Source organism: Erythrolamprus reginae, chromosome 3 (genome assembly GCF_031021105.1).
Source record: "Erythrolamprus reginae isolate rEryReg1 chromosome 3, rEryReg1.hap1, whole genome shotgun sequence".
Taxonomy (NCBI): domain Eukaryota; kingdom Metazoa; phylum Chordata; class Lepidosauria; order Squamata; family Dipsadidae; genus Erythrolamprus; species Erythrolamprus reginae.
In genome coordinates this window covers 136,645,497-136,671,141 of record NC_091952.1, presented here as the reverse complement: position 1 = coordinate 136,671,141, position 25,645 = coordinate 136,645,497, and the positions used below count along the sequence as shown (strand labels likewise).

The following is a 25,645-nucleotide window of genomic DNA, read 5'->3' as shown; positions in this document are numbered from 1 at the left end:
AAAATACATCTAGAATAACAGAATTGGAGGGGACCTTGGCGGTCTTCTAGTCCAACCCCTTGCTTAGGCAGGAAACCTTACACCACTTCAGACAAATAGTTATCCAACATCTTAAAAACTTCCATTATTGGAGCATTCACAACTGGAGGCAAGCTGTCCCACTGGTTAATTGTTCTGTCAGAAAATTTCTCCTTCATTCTAAATTGCTTCTCTCCTTGATTAGTTTCCATCCATTGCTTCTTGTTCTACTTTCAGGTGCTTTGGAGAATAGTTTGACTCCCTTTTCCTTGTGGCAGTCCCTGAGATATTGGAACACAGCTATCATGTCTCCCCTAGTCCTTCTTTTCATTAAACTAGACACACCAAGTTCCTGCAACTGTTCTTCATGTGTTTTAGCCTCCAGCCCCCTAATCAACTTTGTTGCTCTTCTCTGCACTCTTTCTAGAGTCTCAACATCCTTTCTACATTGTGGCGACCAAAACAGAATGCAATATTCCAAGTGCAGCCTTACCAAGGTTGTAAAGTGGTATTAATACTTCATGTGATCTTGATTCTATCCCTCTGTTAATGCAGCCTAGAACTGTGTTGGCTTTTTTGGCAGCTGCTGCACACTGCTGGCTCATATCTAAATGGTTTTATGCATAAATAATTATGATTACCCTGATATTACCATTTAAAAATAAATTGTAAGAAATTGTAAGTATCAAATTGTCTCCAGAGGAGAATGGTAGGCTCTTTTACCATTCCATAAATTAAGTGCATTGAGCAATTCCTCAAATATGATTCACAGAGAAAATAAAGTTCTTTTTGTTGTACAGTATTATTCTATTGTTAAGGATAAACCTGATGCAATAATAGGCAAGTCTGTGCCTTAAATATATACGCAAACATAACTTAGCGTAAAATTTATGTATTACAAACTTAGTCACACAAATATTTTTTTCTTCATGGTAACTGTTTCACATATTAAAGTTCAAACGCTTCTGGTTTACAATCTCTGTACCTGTATGAACAAGCAATGAGTGTTGTTTTGAACTCATTTTTAGCAGTACTTATTTATTTCATTTTTGTTGATTTGTCATTTCCCGTGAAAGGATTCAATTATTTGTATACATTGTTCTTTTCCTTTGGCTTCAACAATTATGATAAACCATGATACCAAAAAGGATTGTAAAATGATGAGTATTGAAAAGAATATGCATTTGGGGAGGAGAATGTTTTACTTCATCAAAATTGGTAGTTTCAATTCAAACTTTAAAACTGGGGAAATACCTTGCAGACACAGTTCCAATAGAAAATGTTTTTGAAATTCACATTAGATACATCTTAACTTCAGAAGAAAATATTTTATTTTCTTCCATACATTGTTTCTACATATTGACTTGCAAAGGGAAAACAATTCTGAAACTATTATTTCAAATTCCTGTTTTTTGCCAAATTTTCCAAATGAGAAATGAATTTTAGAAAATTCAAATATATGAAATATTCAGGTGGTGCTTTTGCATGCTATGCCTTCCTGGTGAAAAAGTAAACATCTTCCCATTGTTTCCTCCATATTACTTCTGTAATGAATTCAGCACTCTGTTTATTCATGACCTCAAATTCCTCAAGATGTAAAGTAGGAGCTATGCATTGAGTACAGGTTGTCAATGGGATTGCCCACTCTTGATTGTAAGGGCCCAGGTTCTGTAGTTGCTAAGAAACAGTTGCTCTGGTTGCTGAAGGAGGTGTCATCACTATCCATCTCACAAAAAATTGGCTCAGAACCTTCACAATAGAAAAAAATAGTTATAGTATCATTCTTTGAAAGAGACAAATCATATCTGGAGCCACAAAAATGAGTCAAAACTATTCAATGCAACTGTACTCTAATACAATTTCCATATACTTAAATAATAGAAAAAATGTCAACCATTTCTGAATATCATGGCTGCTAGATATAAAACTGCAAAAATATAGCTGATCACTAAATGGTGGCAAAAACTTATTTTTAAAACCCTAGTTTTTGATATCTTAGTGGTCATTTTGAGTTTAGGTTGGGAATGTCTAATGATCAAATTTCCAGAAAATTGATAAAATGAACTCATACACATGTGTTGTGGTTAGCTCTGGCCCAGCTCCTGCCCCAAGGACTGTGGATGTGGGGGAGACATCCACATGCTGCAGGCCAGTTTTGCCCCCGGTGGAATCTGCTGATGAAGGCTCCTCTGACCAAGAAGACATGAGTGACAGGGAGGAGGAGAGTGGGGCAGACAGCTCAGAAGGAGAACAATTATCTAGCTCCTCCTTGGATTCAGAACAAGAGTTAATGATACAGCCACGCATGCGGAGAGCGATGCATAGGCAACAATAACTGAGAGATTATTATCAAAGAAAATGAGGCCACCTGTGGTTGGGTGGGGCTGTGGTAAGTAGTGAGGCTGCTATAAATAGCAGCCTGTGGGTTTGGCTATTGTGGAGGATTATCTGATCGTTGTGTTTCGTGACTGCTTTACTGACTTTGACTTTTTGTGTGCTGATTTTTCCCCGCTTTGAAACTAAACCAGAGCAAAGTGTGTTTCACTTGGTGAAAGAAGGACTGTGAATTGCCTCACAGCTGCAAGCTAAGTATCACAGAACTGATAAGGGACTTGTATAAATTACCAGTTTGTTTGGAGACGAGTGCTCTTTGCTATACCAAAAGAGGGCTTAGGTTAAGTGAATTTTCATTATAAAGAACATTGTTTTGAATTTTCAAACGTGTGTGTGTCTGAAATTTGTACCTGTGAATTTTTGGGAGGATTCTACCAGAGAGCCCGACAGAACACACATGAAACCCAGTTTGGTGTGGTGGCTAAGGTCCTGGGTTAGAAACGAAGATACATTGCTCAAATTTATTGCTATTATCTTATTTTAAGCTAACAGAGTTAAATTTATATTCTGGAGAATACAGTATAAATCAGGTGTGACCAACCCCTGACCCAAGTGCTAAATGAGGATCTGCACAGCTAGTAAAACAGCCCCACAAGATCATAAAAATGTTTTTTAAAAAAATAAAGACAAAAAAATAAACAGGCTCAGAAAACAATATGAGCCGGGGTGGCGCAGCAGGTAGAGTGCTGTACTGCAGGCCACTGAAGCTGACTTGTAGATCTGAAGGTCAGCGGTTCAAATCTCATCATCGGCTCAAGGTTGACTCAGCCTTCCATCCTTCCGAGGTGGGTAAAATGAGGACCCGGACTGTGGGGGCAATAGGCTGGCTCGGTTAAAAAGTGCTATTGCTAACATGTTGTAAGCCGGCCTGAGTCTAAGGAGAAGGGCAGCATAAAAATCGAATAAATAAAATAAATACATAAAATAAACAAGGACCCCTCATTTCAGACCTTGGTTACAAATATTCCCCTATATTGGAAGCCAAAAAATGTAGCAAAAATGCAAGGGCAAACTATTTAAACATTGTTGCCAAGAAAACAACATGGAGAGGCCATATACAGTAGTCACCTAGAATTATGCTCAAACTGAGGGAGTCTTTACCGGTGTTGCATCACTTTAAAACTAGATACCCAAACTTAGCATAAATGTAGTCTTAAAGAGTTAGACATAGTTATTAACCTTGGAGAAACTGAATTTTGCATTCCTAGGAGTTTGCTTCTAGGAATCTGCTTCTCCACAGATACTTCTTTCAGGCCGAAGCCATTTTAGTTGGGGTTTTTGGCCTGCCACACTTTATAGTATTTTGATGTGCAATCTTTACTGGGGAAATTTGGGAGGGGGAATTGCCTGGGGGCTGTCTGTATCTAGCCATAACAAATTCCTTCTAGATAGTCAAGGTCATCCTTGTCTTCATACTCCTGCACCTGCATGGAAGGAGATAGGTGGATTCTTGCCAGGGTGGCAGTTGAAGATTGGTCAATGTGATGGACTTTGGGGTATGGGGACAAGGGTTTGAACTGTCAACTGGGGAGAAACCCCGGGGACTTCAGATTTGTGTTTCTCCCAGATGTGTCAACATGGCTCTGCTACTAAATTAGAACTTTGAGAAATTCTTTGCCTTGGACTCTGATTTAATTTTTGATGATATTTGGAACCCTGATACAAATCCGAATCTGCCTTAAATTTCACCCAAGGTCATCCTTTGTCTTTGCACTCCTGCATCTGCACAGAAGGAGATGGGTGGATTCTTGCCAGGGTGGCAGTTGAAGATTGCTCAATGTGATGGACCTGAGGATGTGGGGAAAAGGGCTTGAACTTTCAACTAGGTGAAGAAACCCTGGGGACTTCATATTCAGATTTCTCCCAGATATGCCAATATGGTTCTGCTAATAAATTGGAACTTTGAAGAATACTTTGTCTCAGACTCTGATTTAATTTTCGATGCTATTTGGAACCCTGACAACTTCGTGACATCCCAACTTGGAACTGTTAAGAGTTTCCCTTAATTCAAGCAATATATTGCATCTACACAGAAGAGGATATAGGTGCTATCTGAACTTTTTCAGTCTTACCATAAGGGTGCATGTGGTCCCCTGGCATCTGTGGTGGAGTAAGTCCTTGCTGAAAGGAGTCTGAGTTATAGACAGTATGATCAATAACCAACATTGGTTGTGAGGCTGGTTGCAAGGTTGTGTATGAATTCATGATTCCTTCAAAATTAGTGTTGTTGCCACTGCTTGTTTGAGCTGGAAGACAAGGAAAAATGAAAAGTTTTTAATTTTTATCTCACCTGTAATTTTGATCAACATGAGATGGTGTACAAACCTAATATTCCCATTTCCTATATTCCACACAACAACACTATGAGGTAACCTGACCTGAGAGAGAATGACTGACTGAAAGTCATTCACCCAGCTTTCATACCCAAGGGAAAACTAAAATACATCTTGGTTTCTAGCCCAGCACCTTTGCCACTATGCCAAACTGGTTTCATTTTATCAATTTTTTGGATATTTGATCATTAGACATTTCCAACACATCGGATGTATCTAGGTCAGCTCTGATTTCTTATCTATACCCCTAACAGGTCTGGATTACAGATTGTCACTAAATATCAGCAACAAAGCTGAGTTTTAAATATGTTTTTGTTACCATTTAGTGATCAGCTGAAATTTTGCAGCTCCCATCTATTCAAGATATTCAGAAATGGATGACAATTTTTCTGTCTTCCATATGTTGAAGATTAGGGTAGCCATGTTTCCCAATTCCTAATAAGGACTTCTTAGGTAGATTACAGAACTTAAAAACTGAGGTGAATGGCATGAAATATTATAGTCCTCAGATAATCTAACAACCTCTCCAACTCAAGAAGTTAGTTTTTATAAGAATAATAATTATGAAAATAGTTCACAAAAACTGAATCTTGGGTGAATAACAATCAAGTTAATAGCAAGATAGTGAAAGAGAAACAGAATGAATATCCTGATTTATATAATCTTTCTGTGGCTATTAACAAAGGGGGAAATATCCTGCTACTCACCTCCTGTTACCTTCTGATAAATAATAATGTGTGTGTGTGTGTGTGTCCCCAAGTCAGTGTTAGCTCCTGGCAATTGCCTGGTCATGTCTGGAAATATGAATAGAGCTTCCAAAGGTCCCATCTCCACAACCAGATTCTTGTGAATCTATGTCCCTCTACATCAGACCTGGGTGCTGTACAGCCCATGGGCCACATCCAGCCCTTTGGCTGTCTTGTCCAGGCTGCGGCAGCATTGAAACATTGGCTTGGGACAGGGCAGCATCAATGGGCGAGGAGGCAACACCAGTGGGGGCCAAGTATAGTAGCAGTGGCCCTCCATAACAGTTCCAACTTCTTATGTGGCCTTTTGGGGAAATTAATTGCCCATTCTGGCATTATAAAATACAGTGGTACCTCAAGATACGAACCTAATTGGTTCCAGGGGGAGGTTCGTAAGACAAAAGGTTCGTAAGACGAAACATTGTTTCCCATAGGAAACAATGTAAAGTCAATTAATCCGTGCAACAACAAAAAAAAACCTCACAAAAAAATGCTGCCGCCCGGCTGTCACCTTTTAAAACAGCCCGGGGGCTTCTCAGCAACCTCCCGAATGCCAGCTCCTCCTCCTCTTCTCGCTTCTCTACAAAATGACAGCCGGGCGGCGGGGCTTCTCAGCAAAAGTTCAGGTTTGGGAGGCCGCTTTGAGTTTTTGGCTGGGTGGAGAGGCAGGAGGTCCCGCCTGACACCCCCCCACCCCTTCCCCCCCAGCCACAAACCCAAAGGTCCCCACCACAGCACCCGCTGCAGGAGACTTAGCCTCCTGATCCTCCCCGCCCCTCACCCGTGGCCTCCAGAGCGCTTTTGCCCAATGGGAAATGAAGCGCTGGGGTGGGGGGTGTCCTGACAACTCCCACCCCAGTGCTTTTCCTGCTGCCGGGCAAGAGCGCTCTTCTGCTGGCCACGGGCGAGGGGCGGGGGCAACATTTGGGTTTTTGGCTGGGGGAAAAGCAGGAGGTCCGGCGCTTCGCCTGCCCTCCCAGCCAAAAGGCAAAGCTGCGCAGCTCCACAGCCGCAGAAGGAGGCTTAACCCCGCCCCTCTGTCCCACCCATCGCCCGTGGTCGGCAGAAGAGCGGGGGCAGGCAGGAGGCAGTTCTTCGGCGGCTGTGGAGCTGCGCGGCTTTGCCTTTTGGCTGGGAGGCAGGTGAAGCGCTGGACTGCCTGCCTTTCCCCCAGCCACATTCGCCTTCCTCCACCGCCAGCGGCATCCAGCTCCTCCTCTTCTCACTTCTTTACAAGATGACAGCTGGGCGGCGGCACGGAGGCTGGAGGCGGTGGGTGTGTGTGGAAGAGGTCCGCAGGAGAACTGGGGGGAGCTGCCTGCAGCACCTGCCTGCAGCAAAGGCACCCGCCACCACCACCTTTGCCTTTCTCCGCCACCACCAGCATCCAGCTCCTCCTCCGCTTCTCACTTCTCTACAAAATGACAGCCGAGCAGCGGAATATGGGAGGAGGAGGGAGGAGCTAAGTGGCCAGAGAAAGGGATCAATGTAAAAGCGCCGCTGGGCTGGGAACGTCTTTGGTCACTTAGGAAGGTTCTCCTGCCCCCCCAACTGAAAACCCAAAGGGGGTGTGCTGCTGCCTGCTTGAGCCATGAGGCATGCTGGGAAGCCCCGCAGCCTGGCTGTCACTTTTTAAAACAGCTGGGAGTTTTCTGAGCAGCCTCCGAGAACCGAGAACCCAAACGCCAAACCCTCCTCACACTTCCCCCTGAATGCCTCCTGGCTCACGCGGGCAGCAGCAGACCCCCTTTGGGTTTTCGACTCGGGGGGAGGGAGTTAGGAAGGTCCTCCTGCCCCCCCCCAAGCCAAAAACCCAAAGGGGGTCTGCTGCTGCCCGCGTGAGCCAGGAGGCATTCAGGGCAAAGTGCGTGGAGGGTTTGGCGTTTGGGTTCTCGGTTCTCGGAGGCTGCTGGGAAAACTCCCGGCTGTTTTAAAAAGTGACAGCCAGGCTGCGGGGCTTCCCAGCAAGCCCACGGTCAGTCAGCTGCGGGCGGGAGGAAAGCGAATGCCTCTTTGTTGCACTGCCGCCAGCATGGCCTGTCTGGCAGCGGAAGATGTAACGGAGCCCACGGGGGATTCGCCTTCCTCCCGCCCGCAGCCGACTGACCGTGGGCTCCTTCCCGAGCTCGGAGAGCTTCCTGGCTTTCGTTCTTGTTGTATTCGCGAGCTTTCATGCCCAGGAAGCTCTCCGAGCTCGGGAAGGAGCCCACGGTCAGTCGGCTGCGGGCAGGAGGAAAGCGAATGCCTCTCTTAGTTGCGCTGCCGCCAGCATGTCCTGGCTGGCAGCGGAAGATGTAACAGAGGCGTTTTCCTGGAAGGAGTGCCATCCACCAACGAGCTTTTCGTAATCTGTTTCAATTTTCTTCACTCCCCCCCCCCAACATTCCCCGCCAAGCCCCACGACATTCACCGCCTCCCGTGCTTCCTTCGGCTTTGCGATTGGGCAGAGCAGCGGGAGGCGCGTCCATAGGCTTGGCCGGGTCGGCGCAGCACCCCCCCCTTCGCCAACCCTTTGGCGGTCACCGGTGGGTTTAGGCTGCCTCGTTACCGACTCCCCCTGCCCAGAATCTCTCCCCCTCCCCGCCCGGGGGGCTGGGCTGGGAGGGGCGGGAAAAAGAGAAAGAAGGCAGCATTCCCCGCCTGGCCACGATGGTCCCTTCCTTACCGCTCATGTTGGCTGATGGGGAAGGTTAACCTAAGTGGTGGCGGAGGGGTGGGCGGGGCGGGGGCAGCGAAGTCGGTGACGAGGCAGCCTAAACCCACCGGTGACCACCAAAGGGTTGGTGAAGGGGGGGTGCTGCGGGGCTTCCCAGCATGCCTCATGGCTCAAGCGGGCAGCAGCAGACCCCCTTTGGGTTTTTGGTTGGGGGGTCAGGAGAACCTTCCTAACTCCCTCCCCCTGAGCCGAAAACCCAAAGGGGGTCTGCTGCTGCCCACTTGAGTTAGAAAGGTCCTACTTCTCCCCCCCCAGCCAAAAACCCAAAGCCTGTCTGGCCAGCGGGGATGAAAGGGCAGGACTCCCTGGGTGGAAGGCGTGCTCGGCTATGCCACTCCAGCCCCTTTCGGCCGAGCCTCCCCGGCCAAGCGACCGCCTTCCGCCGCTGCAACACGCAGCGCCTGCGGCAGCCAGGGAAGCCAAGCCAGGCATGGTGGAGACGGCAGCGCCGCTGCTGCTCCGGGCACCCAGTCCTCTCCTGCCTCCCACGCCAATGATGCCCGCTGCGTCGGGCGCCACCAGCCCCGAGTCGGACACACCCTCACCGCCGCCGCCCCCAGTCGCTGCCCGCCCCCTCTCGCTGGAGGTCTAGCCGGAGCCTGAGCTGGGCCCGCTCGGCCGCACCTCCTCGCCCTCCCAGGATACTGACCTGCTGCCTCGCCCCGCGCCCGTCGCAGACCATTTTTGTGTTTTTGGCTGGGGGGAGGGAGTCAGGAAGGTCTTCCTGCTCCCCCCCCCAGCGAAAAACACAAAGAAACACAAAAAAACAAAACACAAACCGCCGGCGGTTTCAGCCTCCCTTTGCCCCACGCTGCTTCGCCCTGCCTGTTGTCCTGAGAGAAGTGCTGGGGGGAGACGATAGCTGGGCAGCGGGGCTTCTCAGAGGCCTCCCGAACCCGAAATTCCATGTTCAGCGTTCGGGAGGCTGCCGAGAAGCCCCGCCGCCCAGCTGTCACCTTTTAAAACAGCCGGGGGGCTTCCCAGCAGCCTCCCTAATGCCGAACCCGGAAGTTCGGGTTTGGCGTTCGTAAGACGAAAAAAGTTCGTAAGAAGAGGCAAAATTTTTCTGAACCCCGGGTTCGTATCTCGGGTTGTTCGTAAGATGAGGGGTTCGTATCTTGAGGTACCACTGTACCGAATCTTCTTTTCTCCCTAAGTTCTGTCTTCCTCTCATCAGTCCCTGACCTCCATCAGGATCCACACTGGAAATGTGAGAATTTCCATGAAATTTTAAAATAATCTTTATTGAACTCATGAAACTAAGTCCTAATCTGTCATTGTGGGGAAAATAGGAGGAAGGATTACTCTATGTGCTACTTTGAGCTCCTTAAGTAAAAACAAAACACATATCTACAAGTATAGGTATGTATTGCAGGCCACTCACTCAACCTGAGAAAATAGATGAACTTTTTGCTAATAAATACCAGAGAACTGGAAAAGAGAGGGGGGGGGATGGATCCAGAAACTTATAGGACAATCAGTGTGACATCAATACCTGGGAAAATTCTGGAAAAAAACCTATTAAAGGGTAAATTAGTGAGCACTTAAAAGCAAACAAGATGATTATGAGAAGCCAGCATGGATTTGTTACAAACAGATCATGCCAGACAAAACTTATTGAACCGTAGTGGCACAATGGTTAGAATGCAGTACTGCAGGCTACTTCTGCTGATTGTCAGCTGCCAGCAATTGGCAGTTCAAGTCATACTGGCTCAAGGTTGACTCAACCTTCCATAGTCAGTAAAATGAGGAGTCAGATTGTTGGGGACAATATATTGACACTGTAAACTGCTTAGAGAGCACTGTGCAGTGGTATATAAGCAGGGGTGGGCCACCATTCCCAGCCCTACTGGAATGGGCTGGGAGTCTGTGCGCCCATTCCCCCATGCCCGCCTAGCACGGAATTCAGCTTCTGCACATATGCAGAAGCCTAATCTTGTGTGAGGACACACATGTGCAAGATTTCTGGATTTTTTCACTTCTGCACATGCACAGAAGCGAAAAAAACCAGAAATAGGCTAAAATAAAGTAAGTGGCTGCTCACTGCCGTTCGCCCCACTTGCCCCACCACACCACCTCTGTCCCGCCACTTGTGACAGCTCCACTATGAGGGACCAGCCCACCGCCCGCTCTGTCACGACGATGCCCACTGTCTTTCACCCCGCCACCTCCGTCCCATTGCGAGCAGCAGCTCCGCCACAAGCAGCAGCTCCGCCACGGGTGGCCAGCCCACAACCTGCTCTGCCACGCCACCACCTGCTGCCATTCATCCCACTCGCCACTGTTCGCCCCACCGGGCCACCTCCGTCGCGCCACTTAATGACTAAGCTTAACAACTACAGTGATTTGCTTAACAATCATAACAAAATTGGGCATTACTCACTTAATACCTACTTTCCTTAGCAGCAAAAAATCTGATACCAATTGTAAATCGAATATATGAATAAATATTCTGCCAAGAAAGGAGAACAAATTGTGTATGTTGTGTGTATATGAAAGGGAAAACAAGAGCATGGAGATAAATGCTTAAAGAGTGTGTTTATTTTTGGACATGTATTTTCAGGTTTACATATCCACAATAGCAGAATCTTTTCCCTTCAGGCTACAGCTGTCCTACCTGGTTGTGGCTCCAGTACAATTGCCTGGAACTCATTCAGGCTCTGGTTTAAATAGGTTAAATCAAGCACTGGAATAAAATATATACAAAACCTGAATTTGTAAGGAGAAACAGTTGCGATATATTTTCCTTTCTTGATTAATAACCACTGTACTTTCACTGTAAAGAATTTACACGTTACTTTCAGAATGGCAGCAAGTGGTGCATTTTCAAGAGAGAACGTTTCCATGTCAAAAGAAAATTAGAGACAAAATCTTACTTGCAGTGAATCTTTGTGTGTTTTGCTGATCTTGCTGTTGCTGTTGTTGTCGCCTTGCTAATTTCTTCATCTGTGAGTAAAGTGTGAAGAAAATTCAGAACAACATAATAACTCTCCTTGGTTATCTTGAATAGTGCAATAACATCAAAACTGACAGATGGCTAAACAACTTGGATGATTCCTGGTGATGCTATTTCCGTACTCTGATATCCTTCATCTGTTGAATTCTATGAAGCTTCCTACACTTATAAAACGATTATTGGGTGAACAGTGTGGTCGGGCGGTAGGAAAGGCAAGTAGGATGCTTGGCTGCATAGCTAGGGGTATAACAAGCAGGAAGAGGGAGATTGTGATCTCCTTATATAGAGCGCTGGTAAGACCACATTTGGAGTACTGTGTTCAGTTCTGGAGACCTCACCTACAAAAAGATATTGACAAAATTGAACGGGTCCAAAGACGGGCTACAAGAATGGTGGAAGGTCTTAAGTATAAAACGTATCAGGAAAGACTGAATGAACTCAATCTGTATAGTCTGGAAGACAGAAGGAAAAGGGGGGACATGATCGAAACATTTAAATATGTTAAAGGGTTAAATAGGGTTCAGGAGGGAAGTGTTTTTAACAGGAAAGTGAACACAAGAACAAGGGGACACAATCTGAAGTTAGTTGGGGGAAAGATCAAAGGCAACATGAGAAAATATTATTTTACTGAAAGAGTAGTAGATCCTTGGAACAAACTTCCAGCAGACGTGGTTGGGAAATCCACAGTAACTGAATTTAAACATGCCTGGGATAAACATATATCCATCCTAAGATAAAATACAGGAAATAGTAAAAGGGCAGACTAGATGGACCAAGAGGTCTTTTTCTGCCGTCAGTCTTCTATGTTTCTATGTTTCTATTCAATCATTTTTACCTTTCTACCTAGGGATAGCCCTCATTTACCGACCACTTGTTCAGCAACTATTCAAAGTTATGACAGCACCTCATGAATGAGGGGTACTTACAACAAATACTCAAAATCCCAACTACTACAGCACAGTCATGTGATCACAATTTGGGTGCTTAGCAAAAAACATAAACTTATGTTGATTACAGCATTCTATGGTCATATGGTCACCATCTATGTCAGTTTCCCTAAGCAAAGTCAATTGGGAAGCCAGCAAGGAAAATCATAAGTTGCTCTGTAAGTCCTACCTCATACCTTCCAATGCACATCACAAATTCTTTCTCTGGGCTTTCCTGCACTCACGCACATCTCCTCTCCCAACTCTCATATGGACTCTATTATGCTCCTTACCTGGACTTTGAGGACTTCCCAATTGTGATTACAATGCAACTGAGGCTACCTAAATTGACCTTTTTAAGTGATACAGTCACCACAATTTATGACTGCATCCCAATTATTGCTGTAATTTGAGTACTACCTGTACTCTTAGTTCTGGTACTGCCTATTGCTGTTGTTCATTTTTTGTACTCATCCAGCTCTCCTCTCTTTATATTAATATAGTACAAAAGAAATAATTGCATACAGACTGAATAAACTCTTAGGTAGCTTTGCCCAAAAAGTTAATAGAAATATAATTTCCCCATAGCACATCCTCCTATGTATACTCCTTATAATGTATTGGATAATTTCCTATACTAAGAATATACAAAACAAACATTTATACACCCAATTTATTTTCTGTAGAAATATCAGTCTTACATTTTCAAAAGTTAATTTAAAAATCATACTGAAAGTTTTAACTTTTTATATTTATATTTATAATAGGTTCATAGGCTATTTATTATGTACAAATACAAAGTTTTTAACTGGAGCCTCCTCTGTGTTATATATTACTTTTTTACCTGACAAAAAGAAAAACTAAATGACCAAACCACACACACATCGCCCCCAAATCTCTTAAATAGAAGGCCAGTCTGGTCTAATGGTGAAGGTGCCAGGTCAGAAACTGGATGACCATCACTTCTGGTCCTGTTTTAGTTATGGAAACCAGCTAGTGAACTCACCTCACAAGATGATGTTGTAGAGAAAACAGGAGGAAAGAGGAGGATTAGGTATGTTCACTGCCTTAAGTTATTTACAAAAATAATAAAGGCAGGATTTAACAAACTTTCCTGGCCCCTATACTACTTCTTTTTAAACTCTAGAGGTTTCATAGCTATGGACACATCTGGAAGGCAAATAATTTTCATATAAATTGCTGAAGAAATTTTGACAAGGGGAATGGTGAAAAGATCTACTTGCCCCTTGTATAAAGTTGAAGATGCCTTTTTCATAAAATCCTTCTAAAGAAAAATCATTTCTTCGTTCCAGTTCCCAAGTTGTATGTTGTTTGATCACTTTTGCCACCAAAAATTGGAAATCTAAAAAGGGGAAATTTCCTCAAATAGGAAACACTACTCTGACACAAAACTAACCAACTGAGAACTTATTAATATGAAAACTTTCAACTTATTGACCTAAAATTAGGAAAGAATTCATATGTCATAAAATTCTTCCAAGAAATAAATATTCCCTTAGTTAGGAAAAGCTTTGCAAAACTTGCACCTAGTAGAAAGGTTTTATTTTTTTAAAAAAAATCCTTAAAATTATAGCATTAGATATTCTTTTTTAAAAAAGCAGTATTTCCCTCTTTTTAGAGCTAGAAAAGCTTTTTTATTAAAATATTGACAAGGTGTTAGTAACTTTATGGCATTGTTTTGAGAATGTTGGAAGATAATGTTTTTTCTGGGCATATTAAATATTTGTGAGATGATGGCTGAATTGTCAGTTTGCACAATATGTATTGGAACTTTAGTTCATTAACTCCTATTTCTGACATTACTTGTGAAAGGTTATACAAGGGCATATAAATCCAATAAATAAATAATAAATGGCTGATGTAACTCTCCTAGCAAATATCATAATATTTAATTATTAATGTAATTATTACCTTAGCTCTTTGATTCTGGAACCAGACCTGTACAACTCGGACACTAAGACCTGTCTCAGCTGCTAATGTTTCTCTTACCTTTAGGAAATGTAGAACATGTAATTATATTCAGTATCATGGGACAAATGATCAGCAAAATGTAAAATATGTCTGTTTACATAACATTTTCAGCTTTCAACTGTTGGCGTCAGGGGGGGTGCCATGCTTTTTACGTTTTTTTACATTATATTTACATTGTAAATATAGCGTCCCTACTTCACAGGTTTTTTTGTTTATCGTGGATGGTCCTGGAACGTAACACCAGCGATAAACGAGGGATATATTCCAGCAGCTGATACTGATGGAATTAGGGGCTAGAAAAGGTGTTAGAGATGTAGAAGATAATAGTAAGAATGCATGGGCATCTTTTCTAAGAAGCTGGTTTTCCTGTGCCTGTTGAATGCAGCAGAAGTGTGGGAGCCTGCTGTGACTGATGATGGGATCAGGGCAATTGTGAGCTTTTGAAGGTGTTTCAAGTTACATGGTTCCAGAAATTGGGGGAGAAGCAGGGGTGGGCTGCTGCCCAGACGGGGGCGTGGGGGAATGTATTGGGGTAGCAAAAATGGAGCTGCACCCCGGAGTATCCAATTTGCCCTGAAAAATGATGAAAGAAAATGCAGGGCATCCTGTATAAGCGATGCCCACAGTGCGGTAGTAAAAAAATTGGTAGCTCTTCACTGGGGAGAAGGGATGGGGAAGGGGTGACAGAGGGAACAGAGCAGGCAGTTCCATTTGAGTTGTGATCAGCAGAAAGAGATATAAGAGGGAGCTGGGAGTAGACTATACCAGAGGTGAGTTCCTCTAACTTTTCCTGCTGGTACGCATTGTGACGTTTTGCGTGTATTTGAGCAATTTTACTTCTGTGCATGTTCAGAGGGACAATTTTACTTCAGTGCATGCTCAGAGAACTGAAAAAAATCATTAAAAAGTACAATAAAAAGATGGCAAAATGCATGGCCCCGCAAAGACACCACCGGAGCCATCGTGCCAAAATTGTGTCATCAGCAGGGATGCCACCGGAGCGTGTGTGAAGCCACCCTCTGGTCTATACAGAGTCAATATTTAATACTGAAGTCACCTTCCAGTTCCTAAAGGTGCTTTTTCAAAATGGCAAGTGGACTGTTTTTTCCTTGAGAAAGAAGATGATTCACTCTTCTTCAAGGCTTTATCAGTTATGATCAGGCGGGGGGGTTTCCTCTTCACCAGTGCTACTGGAACGCTCCCAGAGTGGGCATGCATGTGTCAGCTTGAGATTTGGCTTCTGTGCAGCGCTGGAATCTCATGTGATGGCGCAAGAGCGAGATTTTGGCAATTTTTGCCAATATTTTTGCTTCTGTGCATGCACAGAAATCACTGAAAATCGCTGAAATCTCACTCGCGCTCATGTCCTCGTGTGAGATTTGGTTTTCGGCACATGCACACAAGCTGAATCTCAGGCAGACGCATGCGCCTGCCCATTGGTCCCACCCTTTTTGCTACCGGGACAGTGTCCCCCCTTTCCCCCCATTCCAGGTGCAACCCATTGCTGGTCATGATGGTGGGGAGTGGAAGGATAGGTTCTGACAAGACAGTGCAGGCGGGATGGAAGGATTGTATTTCTTTGCAGCCATCTGGTCGTTAGCACTCTTTCAGGAGCCATTGAGGCCACTTGAGGGTTTATTTGAGCCATCAGGATCACTTGAATCAGAGTGATTTGATGAAGGCCCAGTTAGAAACATCTGCTATAAGACAGCATATTAGGCAACAGAACTAACCTCAGCCCAGATCACATATGTGCCATGTTGGCCTCTGCCTAACCACTACCTATCTTAAATACAATGAAGGTTTTTACAGACAAAAACTTGATTGCACCATGGGTTCTCCTGTGTTCCCCATTGTGGCCAACCCCTATATGGAAAAGGTAAAAACCAAAGTCTTAAAACCATTCACAGAATTTCCACTCACTCACTAGTATACTATACCAGTTGTATAGCTACATGAACCAGGGGTTTCTGACTTTAAGACTTGTGGACATCAGCTCCCAGAATTTTGGGAATTGACGTATACAAGTCTTAAAGCTGCCAAGGTTGGAGATCCCTGATATGGACCATACTTGTGTCAAGTTTGATATTCTACGTATCTAAATGGAAAATCTAGACTAATTTTGGTTGGTTTCAGATTAATACCGCAGAGCACATGCTGCATTTTTAATGGCTTCTTATGGAGCCAGGACAGAAGTGGTGTATTAGATTTGATTCCATGCTGCCCAGACTCTGTGTTGAATGGAGTGACCCTTGTAAATTAAATGAGAAATATAAAGAAATATTGTTTTTGGATCACAATATGCATGAGTTATGGAAACATCAATCTTTATAAGTATCTTGGAATACAAAGACCTTAGTTCCATGATGGCGAACCTATGGCAAGCATGCCACAGGGGGCGTGCAGAGTCCTCTCTGCGGGCATGTGTACACATCTCCCGCCGGCCAGTTGATTTGGGGGACTCTGCCACACATGCATCGGGGGTGGGGGGGCATGTGGGGGAGTCGTGCATGCATATGTGGGGGTGAGACACATACTGGGAGTCATGCATGCATATGTGGGAGGGCATGGTGGCTGCACATGCATGTATAGGGTTTTGCATGTATGCACGGAAGGGGGCTCACACAGAGGGTCATGTGCACATGCCTGGGCAAGATGCATGCAGGGAGTTCACATGTGCATGCTCAGGGGGCAGGTTGCACAGGAGTTTACATGTGCATGTGCAGGGGTTGTGAGTGCATGCATGGGGGCAGGGCACACTGGATGGGTGTCAACAGACTCAAATTCAACCCGGATAAGACGGAGTGGCTATGGGTTTTGCCTCCCAAGGACAATTCCATCTGTCCGTCCATCACCCTGGGGGGAGGGAATTACTCACTCCCTCAGTGAGGGTCCGCAACTTGGGTGTCCTCCTCAATCCACAGCTTACATTAGAGAACCATCTTTCAGCTGTGGTGAGGGGGACGTTTGCCCAGGTTCGCCTGGTGCACCAGTTCCGGCCCTACCTGGACCAGGAGTCACTGATCACAGTCACTCATGCCCTCATCACCTCAAGGTTCGACTACTGTAACACTTTCTACATGGGGCTACCTTTGAAGAGTGTTCAGAAACTTCAGATCATGCAGAATGCAGCTGCGAGAGCAATTATGGGCTTTCCCAGACATGCCCATGTCACACCAACACTCCGCAGTCTGCATTGGTTGCCAATTGGTTTCCGGTCACAATTCAAAGTGTTGGTTATGACCTATAAAGCCCTTCATGGCATCAGACCAGAATATCTCCAGGACCGCCTTCTGCTGCATGAATCCCAGTGACCAATCAGGGTCCCGTTGATGAAACAATGCCGGCTGGAGGAGCCCAGGGGAAGAGCCTTCTCTGTGGCGGCCCTGACCCTCTGGAATCAACTCCCCCCCCGGAGATCAGGATTGCCCTCACCCTCCTTGCCTTTCGCAAACTCATTAAAACCCACCTCTGCCGTCAGGCATGGGGAAATTGATTCCCCTGGGCCGTTCTGTTTTATGCATGGTGTGTTTGGGATGTATGATTGTTTTATATGAAGGGTTTCTAAACTGATTTTAATAATTGGATTTGTACTGTGTTTTATTGTTGTGAGCTGCTCCGAGTCTTCAGAGAGGAGCGGCATACAAATCTTAAATAATAATAATAATAATAATAATAATAATAATAATAATAATAATACACTGGGAGGGTCACACATGCACTTTCAGCACTTGGTTAGTTAGTAAAAACTGCCAACCATAACAGATCTTAAATGTATACGATTCCAATGGCTTCTAATTATTAAAATGTACCTTCCTACATGGCTTAGAAGATACTTCAAATGATGCTTTAAATGCTCGGCGTTGCTGTGTGGTTAGGATTGTCCGGGGCCGCTTGGGACGTTTATGATCCCTGATCTCCTCAGATGCTTTCCCAGTCTCTTCCATTTTGCAGAAGCTTGCTTCATCATCACTTTTACCTGATAATATGAAAACAATCCATTGCAATAAAATTCATAAATTGTTATAATTAAAATATTTAGCCTGAAAATTTTGCACAAAAACTTTAACAAATGAAGACAGATGTAATTTGGGAAACTACTTCCAATAAAGTGTTGTGCAGTACATGTTGTATGTACATATTGGTATACATCCGCCTCACAGGTATGTTGTTATAAGGGAAACAGGAAGAAGAAAGTGTACTAGGTATGTTTACCACCCTATAAATCACTTTGTATTATGACTGATGTCTACATTAAGAGAATGTAGTTTTAAACAAATACATGACATATTTAAATTTTAATTCCAACTTGCAATCTAAATTGAGTAAATTCCATCATACCATATTAATATCACTTTAAGTCTATGTAGACCAGTGGTTCTCAACCTTTCTAAGGCCGTGACCCCTTAATACAGTTCTTCGTGTTGTGGTGACCCCCAACTATAAGTCTAGCGCCAATTCTCCCAACAGAGCTTTGAGCTGATTGGCAGGAAGGTCAGAGAGACACCCCCACTGTAAGCGCCTGATTGGTCGGATTGTAAAAATATGTTCCAAGATGCCAGAATAGAAGCTTTAGTTCCTAATACCAGGAGAAATTTCTCTTTTCCCATGGTGTCAGGCGACCCCCGTGAAATGGTCATTCGACCCCCAAAGGGGTCCCAACCCCCAGGTTGAGAACCACTGATGTAGACAAAGTCTCCATGGAATCAAAATACTACTGTAAAAATGACAAAATATATGAAAGAATTTGGCATAATGAGATTACTGTTCTAATTTTTAAAAACAGATTTTTAAAATGTGTTTTCAGACATTCAATTTATTTTGAATGCAAAACACAGAACAACATGAGGCAACAACAACTAATTCTTGATATTGAAGAATTACACGGCAGTCCTACTAGGAATAGCTGGATATATTGCTTTTGTTAAATGAAGACAAATGAGAATTTAAAATAAAGTTACATGTTAGGGTTAGTGGTTCTTCTAATTTGAATTTAGAAATGTATATGCATGGGGGAAACTTTAAAAAAATGAATTACACTGAAATCACTTTTTAAAATGCAAGGCAGGGATAATTTTTGAAGCAAGTGGCTGTAGGCAGGAAGTTTATCTCATTTAGGGTCATTTATTTTTTTAAACTCTTACTCTTTTAAACTTTTACAAATTATCTGCAAGTTTGTAAATGTGTTTTGGGGCCTTATCCTAGATGTTTAACTGTTTAACTGTTTTATTACAATTACCAGACTTTAAAGTGGAACAAACAAAGTTGCCTCCTGAGATCTGGACTACCCCCACCTTACTGGCCTGCCGGAAAATGGTAAAGACCAGGCTTTTCTGGCAGGCCTGGGGCCGTTGATTCAATTGTGGTAACCATCGAGATCCAGACATAAATGGTATGCATGGGTTTAACTGGTGTATTTAAATTGTTTTAAAACTTTTTTTAGAGGTTTTAGTATTTGGATGTTTTATATTTTTGGTTATGAGCCGCTTAGAGTCCCTAGAGAGTTGGGCAGCATAAAAATTGAATAAATAAATAAATCGAATGAATAAATAAATAAATAAATAAATAAATAAATAAATAAATAAATAAGCACTTATCCTCAGTATTCTAAAAAACAAAAATCAGACTTAATTCCTACTGTATTTTCTTTATCCAAAGTTATTACCTCGCAACTGTGTTGATTTTGAATCCCCACCAAGCTATGGGGATTGTTGAGAACTGGAAAATTGAAGGTTGAGGAAGCTCAACCCAGAGAATAAGAGTGACAAAATATTTCCCACCTCTGACTGCATTTGAAGCATGAAACCGAAAAAGTTTAAAATGACCAATTGGAAAAATGGTGCTGAGAGAATCCTGTCCAAAGAAAGAAAAATAGCTTCAACACCCCCAAACACCTGCTTACTAAATCCCCCCCCCCAAATAATGGAAAGTTGATTCTGCTTTAACATAAGCAATGCTTTTAATTAAGTCTGTCTTTCAAGCCCTCCTCCACAGACAGGGTAGGAATTAATTAATCTTTAAGACTCCTATGTCACATGGAAAAGGACAACAGGCGGTGTATATTGTCTACACTGACCTCAAGACTCAATAGGGGAAAGCAATGAAATACTGGATTCGTGAAAAAGATGGGGAAAAAATCTTCGGTTTGAGGGAATTAGGGGAAGGAGAGATGTTAGTGCACTTTTAATTGGAAAGAAGGAATTTCTTTCACAGGCCTCTGTTTATTTAGCTTGGCCACTGGGAGTCAGAGGAGGGAATCATTGAGCGAGGGGCTTTACAGATTATGAACAACATATGGCTTCCAGTATTTTGTGCTTTATCTTCATTTTCTCACAAAGATGGTCCTGAGTTTCCATGCTGCTACTTGATACCATATCTAATATGGAACAGGAATATTAATGCTGGACCTAAAGACCAATGTAGTGGTAACATGTTACAGTAAACACCTTCATTTTAACAAGTAGAATGCAACTCCTGTTCAGAGTTGGCAAGAGATAGCTTGGTACAATTTTTAAAATAATTTAAAAGTTTAGTTTTAAAATATTTTTTGCAAACCAGGCTATTAGCAACTGAAAGAGTCTCAGCTAGCACGGGGGGGGGGGGTGTCATTGTATTTCTTCATTGATTTTTTATTTTTAAGCTATCCTATTATTTTACTTTGATAGCCAGAAAACTACATATTTGCCAGAAGATGGCAGTATTTTGCTGATTTTGTTTTGGATGGGACTATTATCTTAAAATAATGCATTCCTGTTAAAACTAGCATTTCCAAAGTAAGCAATAAAACACAACTCACAGGAATCCATATCTACACTTGCTTTAAAATAATTCCAGCTTTTCTGAAAAGCTTCTATTGACTAAGAGATACAAATTTTTACTTTGCAGCTCTTAAAAAAAGAACAGGCATCTTTTTATATCCTCCTTCACTTCTTAAGATCCTAAACCAGAGGCAGAATTCCAACATAGGGGTGAGGTAGGAAATGCAAAATGATGACAGGCAGTAATAGGAGATGCAGATGATGGGTGTGGCCAGCCTCTAGCATCAAATCCAAAAGCTAATAACATCTGAACAGGAAAGCAGCTTTAAATCAGATTCTTCTTTCATGGGATTGAAATACTTCAGAAAAACTTCTTAAGCATTTCCAAAGTTATTTGCAAATTTGTCAATATGAAATTAACGGTGAGATAATGGGTGACATTTCCAGACTCAGAAGTCTTTTCCTTCCTTTCTTCTGTTTTTATTTATTTATTTATTTTGTCCAATACACAATAATAATGAAGGTTATAGACTATAGAGGATATAGTAGAGAAGAAATACAAGATATAGGAAAGACTATAGGACAGGGGATGGAAGGCACTCTAGTGCGCTATACTATATACTGTATACTATAGAAAAGAATAAGGTACCCAGAAGAAAACAGGCATAATGATTCAAATAAGTAATCATCAACAAAGCACCTGATTAGTTCAAGAATCTAAAGAACAATTTGTAAGACCTTTTTCCTTTGGCTCATTGTTATTTGCTTCTGAGGTTTATGTGTATATATAAGATTATAATCAGATACCAACATGAGTTTGTCAAAAATGAACCATACCAAACATTTGTTTGTTTGTTTGTTTGTTTGTTTGTTTGTTTGTTTGTTTGTTTGTTTGACTTATATGCCGCCCCTCTCCATAGACTTGAGGCGGCTAACAACATTTTGATAAAAAAGATACAATATATAAAACATTTCGAAGCCAATTAATAGAATAGTTAATTTAAAAAATTATCTTAAAAACTAAATATTTAAAATCGAACAGTAAAATCGAAATGCATACTATCACATCCAACACATTCACTGGGCAGAGGCTGGGGTCTAGTGACCTCAAGCCTGACGACATAAGTGCGTTTTCAGATTTTTATGAAAGGCAAGGAGGGTAGGGACAGTGCAGGGGAGTTGATTCCAGAGGGCTGGTGCCCCCACAGAGAAGGCTTTTCCTCTAGGACCCACCAAACAACATTGTCTAGTTGACGGGGCCTGGAGAAGGCCAACTCTGTGGGACCTAACCGGACGTGGGATTCATGCAGCAAAAGACGGTCCCGCAGGTAATCTGGTCCTATGCCATAACCAACACTTTGAATTGGGTCCAAATACCAATTGGCAGCCAATGCAGTCAACAGAGTGCTAGAGAGACATGGGCATATCTTCGTAGGCCCATAATAGCTCGTGCGGCTGCATTCCGCACAATTTGTAGTTTCTGAACACTTTTCAAAGGTAGCCCCTTATAGAGAGCATTGCAGTAGCCAAACCTCGAGGTGATAAGGGCATGAGTGACCGTGAGCAGTGACTCCCTGTCCAAATAGGGCTGCAACTGGTGCACCAGGCGAACCTGGGCAAACAGCCCCCTTGCCACAGCCGAGAAATGATGGTCTAAAGTCAGCGGTGGATCAAGGGGGATGCCCAAGTTGCGAACCCTCTCTGAGGGGGCAAAAGCTCTACCTCCAGGGTGATGGATGGACAGATGGACGTGTCCTTGGGAGGCAGTACCCACAGCCACTCCATCTTGTCTGGATTGAGCTCAAGCCTGTTGGCACTCATCCAGACCCTGACAGCCTCCAGACACCAGCACATTACTTCCATTGTTTCACTGAATGGACAGGGGGTGGAAATGTACAGCTGAGTATCATCAGCGTACTGGTGGTAACTCACCCTGTGCCCACGGATTATCTCACCCAGCAGTTTCATGTAGAAATTAAACAGCAGGGCGGAGAAGACGGACCCCTGAGGAATTACACAAGTGAGAGACCTAGGAGGAGAACTCTGACCCCCCCCCCCACTAACACCGACTGCATCCAACCGGAGAGGTAGGAGGAGAACCACTGTAAAACAGTGCCTCCCACTCCCAACCCCTCCAGTCAGTACAGAAGGATACCATGGTCAATGGTATCGAAAGCCACTGAGAGGTCAAGGAGCACCAGGATAGAGGATAAAACCTATCCCGGGCCCGCCAGAGATTATCCATCAGAGCGACCAAAGCAGTTTCCATTATTCTTATTATTCTTATTATTTTATTTTTATTTTTATTATTATTATTTTTATTTTTATTATTTATTTATTTTATTTTTATTTATTTTTATTCTTACTATAACTATTATTTGACCAAACTAGTGAACCAGAGAAATACCATAAGTCATGTGGTAAAACAGACCATAATCTACTACTTGGTAAGATAGTAAAATGTGGGTTAGACAGCATCACCACCAGATAGATTCATAACTGGCTGACCACCTGCACACAACATGTAGTACTTACAGGAACTATATCTATACCTCAAGGTTCTGTCTTAGGTCCAGTATTATTCATAAACAATTTAGATGAGGGGATACAACCTGATTACCTACAGGACCATCTCTTGCCTCATGTATCCCATTGACTGCTTAGGACCCACAGGTCCTGTCAGCCAGACAATGCCGGCTGGTGGGCCTTCTCTGTGGTTTTCCCTGCCCTCTAGAATCATCTCCTCCCAGAGATCCATACTATTCCCACTCGCCCGGCCTTCCGGAAGAGCTTAAAAACATATCTATGCCGGCAGGCATGGAGCTTTGGAACTTGATTGCTTTGTGCCAGCCCCCATTATTGTATGACTGTTGGAAATATGACAGAATTCTTTGAGGTGGGCTGTCTGTGAGATGTTTTAAGTTAAGGGGTTTTTTATAGTGATGTTTTATAGTGTTGTTTTATTTAATTTTGATTTCTTCCGTTGTTATATATTGATATATTGTAAACCACCCTGAGTCTCAAGAGAAGGGCAGCCTAGAAATCAAACAGACAGACAGACAGACAGACAGACAGACAGACAGACAGACAAGCAGATGCATAAACAAGCAAACGAACAAACCAACGAACAAATGAGCGAACAACCAAACAACCAAACGAATAAATGAATGAACAATCAAACAAACAAACAAACAAACAAATAAACAAATAAACAAATAAACAAACAAACAAACAAACAAATAAATAAATAAATAAATAAATAAATAAATAGGAGACTCGTTAAATTTGCAGACAACACCAAGCAAGGAGGAGTAGCCAATACTCCAGAAGATAGGCTCAAGAACCAGACGGGTCTTCACAGACCTGAACACTGGGCCCTATTCCACAAAATGAAATTCAGTGGTGAGAAAATAAGGTTTTACAGTTAGTCAAGAAAAAACAAATGTACAAGTATATACTAGGTGGTATTTAAGCTTAACAGAAGTAACTGTAAGAGAGATCTAGGAGTCTACTGGAAAACCACTTAAGTATGTGCCAGCAGTGTGTTGTAGCTGCTAATTGGCAGCATTAACAGAGGGACAAATTCAAGATCATGTGAAGTTTTAGAACTGCTTTATAATGCCTCAGCAAGACCACAATTGCATCCAGTTTTGTTCACTACGATGAGAAGAGCAACAAAGATGATTAGGGACTAAAACATGAAGAACAGTTGCAGGAATTGGATATGTCAAGTCTACTGTGGTGAAATGATTAAAATTACCTACCTCTGGTAACTTCTTTGCCTCTAGAAATGTGACTGAAATGTGACTGAAAGCTCTGATTATAAAATCAGAGCTAAGAGCAAACGTTCTGATAAACTTTACATAAGTACTGCATGCTAACAATAACAGAAAAAAAGGCAGAAGAATGTTATTTGCTTCATTACCAGCCACATCTGGATCCTTGTAGAATGTTTGGAATTATTGATGGATTAAGCAGCTGAATAATTAATCATACTTTAATTTTAATCACACCTTAAGCAGGAAAAACAGTTGGGTGACTTTGGGCCAATCCCTCTCTCTCAACAAGTAGGTTGGGCTGAGGGAAAGGGATTGGCCCAAAGGGAAAGTAGGAGGACGAATTAGGTATATTTGCTGCCTTGAATTATATAAAAAAATAAGATGAGATAAAAATAAATAATTTTTTATCCCTTGGTTTTAATTCTTTTAAGTGTTGCTGCCTTTCCTTAAACTACTTGAATAATATGAACCATAAAGCCTACTTTTACACTGTGATAAGACCTTAGGGGCAGCTATTTCTGGGAAATAGCTTATAAACAGCATGATACTAACAAGAAACTTTGCTGCCTCATCAATGCTTCCAACAGAGTAAGTGGTTCTGCCTTACCAGAATCCGATGGGGCTGGACTTCCAATGCTGAGCCTTTCACGTTCCTTCTCATAGTCATTCCTGCACAGCGGTTGACCATCCTTAAGGACAAATTCATCTCCCTTCTGAAGCTGTTTTTCACAAACACAACAGCAGAAGCATCTTACATGGTATACACTTTTCTGAGCTCGCATAACAAACTCATTGGGTGTAATTGTTTCCAAACAGTTGTTGCACTTCACTGCAAAAATCCTGTCACAAAGAAAATCAAAAGTAGATAGGTCAAATTATATCCAGATTGCCTATATTGACCGCGTAAGGCAATCAAGTAGCAGCCTGGTCTTGATGATTTCTACTGCAATTGTATACTTTATAAAGGTAAGCCCTCCTTAAGAGCCATGATGGCACAGTGATTAGAAAGCAGTACTGCAGGTTACTT

General features: G+C 42.8%; 1 protein-coding gene across 1 annotated transcript; it reads right to left on the bottom strand.

Moving 5' to 3' along the window:
• Positions 1–1,606: 1,606 nt before the first annotated feature.
• On the bottom strand, positions 1,607–25,400 carry LMX1A (LIM homeobox transcription factor 1 alpha). Its single transcript, XM_070749049.1, has 6 exons — positions 25,226–25,400; positions 17,894–18,060; positions 14,022–14,099; positions 11,084–11,153; positions 4,485–4,658; positions 1,607–1,767 (listed from the first exon to the last, which is right to left on the bottom strand). Exons 1-6 carry the CDS (start codon positions 25,398–25,400, stop codon positions 1,607–1,609), a joined length of 825 nt encoding a protein of 274 aa, XP_070605150.1.
• Positions 25,401–25,645: the final 245 nt, after the last annotated feature.